This window comes from Austrofundulus limnaeus, unplaced genomic scaffold (genome assembly GCF_001266775.1).
Source record: "Austrofundulus limnaeus strain Quisiro unplaced genomic scaffold, Austrofundulus_limnaeus-1.0 Scaffold31, whole genome shotgun sequence".
NCBI classification, from domain to species: Eukaryota; Metazoa; Chordata; class Actinopteri; order Cyprinodontiformes; family Rivulidae; genus Austrofundulus; species Austrofundulus limnaeus.
Window position 1 is genome coordinate 1,350,201 of NW_013952433.1, and position 5,799 is coordinate 1,355,999.

Below are 5,799 nucleotides of genomic sequence, written 5' to 3' on the forward strand. Positions count from 1 at the left end.
GCCTCGCACCGAGTACCTATCCACGTCGTTATTTACCCAGAATGCTTTGCATGTAAATAAAATGGCCCCGTCCATGTAATATCTTTTTAAAATTTTAGTTTAAAAATGATAAAAACTAAACAACCTACAGTATTTTTTACAGTTAAAATATGTTTATCAAATAAAGTCTAATGTTACAGCTAATCATGGATCACTTTAAACCTATGGCATTTCAGTAGGAATGTAAATGTCTTAATAACCACGCCCTCATTCATTGCAATGCTAAGAGTCAGTTCTTGGAAGGACAAACAATATTTATATCCTAAACTAAAGCTTGACACAGAAAACAAACATCCTGCAGTCTTCAAAGTAATTAAGTCTCAACCCAGTCCCAGCTAAACACCTATAGAAGATTTTAGTTCTAGTTGTCATTTTCCATTATTGTGAAAGCATTAATGTAGAACTTTTGAAAGAGTGCAGTTCAGTATCTTCAGCAGAGATTMTGATGCCTGTAGAGTCATTACCAAGTAGCAATAAATGTATTCAGTGGGCACACTGTGGTGCAACATCTTTACTGAGACACTTTGTTAGTTTTCTTAGAATAGTTTTGTGTCAAAACTGTCTGTTGATAGAAGATTTGTCAGGGGGTGACAGGTGTTTGCCAATAACTTTTTTATGCAAAGTTGTGAGTCCAAAATGGAAATGAGCCTCTACACACAATACCTGTACTGTAGAACCAAAGCCGCTAAATTAAAGTTTCCTTGTTTAAAGTATATATAAGTTGTTTTTTATCATCATAATAGTTATAATATATAATGCATTTTGTAAATAGTCAGGTTTCAGGTCTTAAGATTGCACTTGTGTAGTCTGCTCAAAACCAAAGGTTTGTCATGACAAATTAACAGCAGCCACAGTTTTACAAAGTACCATATTTCTGTGAAATGAAAGACGACTAGTCATGAGACATTATTTTGACTTGAAGACTTGGAACTCTTGTGACAAAAACAGGGGAAAAAGTAATGATTTTTGAACTTTTATTCTTTCCAGATTTTTTTTAAGCACAATAACCTGCCGTCCTACTCAACACTCTGTCCAGCAGATGGCAGCACACGCTAAATAGTGAACTAGTACAAGTTGTACAGTAACAGTAACAGAAGTACAGCAGACAATTATAACCGCTAAAATATGTGGAATGATGTACAGCAAGAGAGCATATTAAAATATGGGCATAAAATCCTGTTTAACTAAAAGGACTGCAGCCCAACTTCATAACTATACATCCATCCAAGAAGTTGATTAATGGGCTTTATCTTATTGTTTGTTTATTTATTTTTTTTATTTTATCATCATTGCTGTATAAATTAAATGTTCTTCTTCTTTCTATCCTCTAGCTGTCAGCCCAGTCAAAGTACAAATGCCAGCTCTCTCTCCCACCATGGAGGAAGGGAACATTGTCAAATGGCTAAAAAAAGAAGGCAAGTGAGCTTCATTTAACAAAGGCACATTTGAGCRCATTTTTAACTAATCTAATGTAATGTCTCCCCTTTGTTTAAAAAATGACATTAAACTTTGCATTGCAGTCATAGTAAATAAAAGTATTAAAGAAGCAGTCTCTGTTTGTGTGAAACAAAATCAAAAGCCCAGCATTTCTGTTTCCCACAATTATAGACCAACAGCAGCACAAATCAATAACTCAATAACATCTCATTGGTTTGTAAAGCCAAGACTTGAACAGGGGAGCCCCCGGGGGCCTTGCTGCCTAATTGGCTCAAAGAGTTCATCACTGCTTAGCAACTCTGCTCAGCCAGGTGCTTCTGCCTGCCTCTTATCAGGAGGCAGCACGCTAAATTCTGATTGGCTGCTCTGCTGTGTTGCCGTGTGACTCTGTGGCTCAGGGTATGACATAGATTTAAGTGACAAGGATGGAGGATGTAAAAACAATGCACTGTCAAGAAAAACACATTAAATGTTTTTATTGGACTGTTCATCAAATAAAATCCATAAAACTTGATTTAAAGGACATGTTGGTAATAATCTGAATAACATCTTATGTCAGCTCCTAATGTTAATTTTTTTTAAATAGGAAATTTAACAGACTGTTTTTTAACCAAATTTATATGTTGTAGTGTATCTGTCCATTTAGAATTAGAACTACTATAGATATTTTTAGAAGCAGTGCTTGACATGGGGAATGTATAATTGTGATATTTTCACTTCATTCTAGTGAAGCAGAGATGAAAAAGCTTGGGCAGACTTGTCCAATGTTTAATATTACACATCAAACCGAACCCCCAGGGTTATATGTTGTTAATGCCTCATACAAATCTAATCATTGCTTGGTCTCCAGGGCCTCCAAAGTCAATATATGGTCTAATATTTCAACCCTCTCACACTGTTTTTCATTCATTGTTTCTGTCAAGCATCCTGTTTTTATTTTCTCTTTTTTTATTAATAATATTATTCTYACACATCGTTTTGCTGTAAACAATTTTGTAATAAGATTTTATAAGGCATTGTAGTTTTTTATTTGACTTATCGATTTACGGAAAAATGTGCAAAATGTGCTGAGAGCCCAACAAGCAAAATATCAAATCTCAATAACTCTTGAGACACCTTACCCRCCTTGCCTGCTGATGGTGGTCAGAGGGTCCAGTGGCGCCTGTGTATGGCAGCCTCGCCTCTGTCAGTGCGCCCCAGGGCAGCTGTGGCTACAATTGTAGTTTGCCATAATCATCAGTGTGTGAATGTGTGTGTGCATGGGTGAATGTCTGTAGTGTGAAGCGCTTTGAGTGTCCTGGATGAATAGAAAGGTGCTATATAAGTACWGTCCATTTAGATGTGCAAAAACATTCAGGAAACTATTATTATTTTTATTGTTTATCTGTTTTTTGTGTTTTTTTGCATTCCAGACACAACTCAAAAGATTCCTGTGCACTGGTCAGGCACCCTTTAGAAAATAAAAAAACACTGTTTGCAAATTGGCTTTGCAAATGCCAAATGAGAGTTAATGGGAGTTTACAAAAGTTCTTAGATGAGTCTTTTTTTCTTTTTGCAGGTGAGGCAGTGGCAGCAGGTGACGCTCTTTGTGAAATTGAGACCGACAAGGCTGTGGTTACAATGGAGTCCAACGATGATGGTATTTTAGCAAAGATATTGGTGAGTTAGCAAACACACACTCGCACACCCATACACCAGTCCTGCAAGATATATTTTCAATCATGAATAAAAAGTTTAGTTATAAAGATCAGGGACACTTAGGCCATATCATTTGTCTCATTATAACTTATTAAAAACTGAGTTTGCTTTAGTTTATGTGATGTCAAATATGAGTGGACGTTCTAATTATAGCTTGACAACTGTTCATTTTCATGTAGGATATTGTTCTTGTAGTTCCTGGTTGGATTCTGTTGTTCTTCATACTAATTGGCTATGCTTGTTTAATCTGTGTTCTTTACACAGATACAGCAAAACCCTGGCAAGGCGTCCTAACTGACAAATATTTCCCTCTATCCTCCAGTGTGCTGTCTGTTGTTTGAATTTTTAATAGGCTGCCGAAGACTGAGCAATCAGTTGTCATTCATCAGCACCCCACCATGTTTGTCGTCTTAAACAGAGATAAAATTTTTCTTCTCCTTTTTTTTTTTTTTTTTACTAACTACTATCTCATTACTGTCTAGGAAAAAAATGGAAGAACTTAATTTTCTTGTAAGTTCAACACACGAAATTCACTTTGTCAGCTTTTTTCCTATTTCAAAATCTGAGTGACTGAATGAAATGCACAGCAGTGTAAATCACTGCTCCGTGTCAGAGTGCCTTGTCTAATCACACAATATGTTGATGTTATTTTAGAGCTGGTCATGGCAAAAGGCTTCGTTATAAAATATTCATCCACTCTGCACCAGCAAACCCACATCACAAAGGCACACTGTGACATACTGTGTGTTGTCATTTATTTGTTCATTTGATGCTCAATAATAAACAGTTGGCCTATAAATATTTTTCATGTCCTTCACTTTACTGGCTTCTACTCTTCTGCATTTTCTTACTCCATCCTGGTCTCATCTACTGTGGGGATGAGGCAGTTTCCATAGCAACCACCCAAGAATTGGGGGTAGGGGGACTTTGCTGGCAAAGAAAAAACGGCTTGCGTTAGATAAACCACAAGCTCTTCACGTCCTGCTGTGACATGAATGTGTGCATTAATAATAGGAAAACCAGCAGATATTGGCGTCATTTCACAAATTGTTCGAATGATAATGTGGCCCTGCACTTTGGATCAGAGCACGTTACGGTCCTTTGTGGCATTGTTGTGTTTCTGTAAGCTTTCAGCAGTTTCTAATTTAGTGGCTACCATAATTACTTGCCCGTGGCCAAATTCCTTGACAAGCTGCAATAGACGTGCTCCAAATGGAGTTGGTTTTTTATGGGAGTCGAACACTTTCTGTTTGAGACGTCGTCTTCTGTTGTGAGAGAAAAGGTACACTGTTCAAACAGTGATATTGATGTTTATGACAGCATTATTATGACTGTTTTTTCTCTACCTCTGTTCTCTATTCTCATCCGAAGACTTGAAACTAAAAAATCTGTCAAGATTATCTTCAGCCGTAAACCTCGTGATACAGTGAGATACTTTTAGATTTATAGATGCACGTTGGTCTCCTGTGTTTACACATTTATTATTGAGCTGTACAAGACATTCAATGACAAAAATTGAATAATCAATTAAAAACCACCAAGCAGTAATGAGTAATGATTAGATGGTCTGGTATAAATGTGTATTGTGCTAACCTGTCAGTTTTCCAAATATTCACCCCATGGCCCATTATTTTAACACACTGTCCTCCAGGTAATGAGTTAAAACATTGAGCCCTTTCAGAATGTAATTGATGACAGTATAAATCACTTGCTAAATCTGCAAAAAAATTTGATAAAATCATAGGCCAGTTGACCAAATAGCCAAGCATATGTAGCTTTAGGCTTTTGGCACAAAGAAAAGAAATAGAAAACATCAAAAAGAAAAGAACAAAAGACTCCAATGGTTTCCCACAAAGAATAAATTCACATGTGATCTACAGCTAGTTTTGTGTGGCTTTGACATTTTATGTGAGATATTACATTAAACTTCATTGCTACCAGGAAGAGGCAGGGAGCTGCAGAGCTGTTTCTGCAACATCTGTCATGCTTTATTGATCAGAGCCGAACCCCGTCTCACTTGCTAAACACAGTCTCTCATGTTTCTCTCTAGTATTTATGAGCACGCCAGGTTCAAATCTATCTTCTTCTTAGAAAAAAGAACTGTTGAGACTCTCTTCTGTCAGCGCTTTCCACATTTTCTGACATACACTGAATATGTTGACGCCCCATGAATCAGTCGATTAAAAAACATGAGAATCATTTTTAGTTAATATGAATCAGTAAAGCTGTTGCACTTGACAGATAAAAGTAAGGAAGGAACATCTGTCTAAGCTGAACTTGCTGAAACTTTTATGGCTCCCATGTGACTTGTTTTTCTGTCTAAAAACAGTTTAAAATGTTAGTGAAACCTCACAATTAGTATACTTTGATGTAATATTGCCACCCTTGCTGACTGATTTAAAAATATAATCTGAGCTTATTATATCTGATCTGAGCAAATGTCTCATAGTCGAATGGAATCACAAATAGAAATGTGTTGTTTGTTTTTTTTTCCTATTTCACATTGTTTACCAGTCTACACATAGTTGCATAATTCTGTTGTGTGGATGAACATTAGAATTTCAGTTTTCTTCCGGTAAAGTAAAATGATTTATGCATCTGTTTTTTTTTTTTTTTTTTTTTTTT

At 36.3% G+C, this 5,799-nt stretch overlaps 1 protein-coding gene across 1 annotated transcript in view; it reads left to right on the forward strand.

The window, feature by feature from the left end:
• pdhx (pyruvate dehydrogenase complex component X) overlaps positions 1-5,799 on the forward strand; it is a 22,120-nt gene that overhangs the window by 2,754 nt on the left and 13,567 nt on the right. Inside the window, exons 2-3 of the mRNA XM_014005537.1 lie at positions 1,371-1,454; positions 3,035-3,135. Of these exons, the coding sequence (XP_013860991.1) occupies positions 1,371-1,454; positions 3,035-3,135 (185 nt within the window). The remainder of the gene's footprint in view (positions 1-1,370; positions 1,455-3,034; positions 3,136-5,799) is intronic.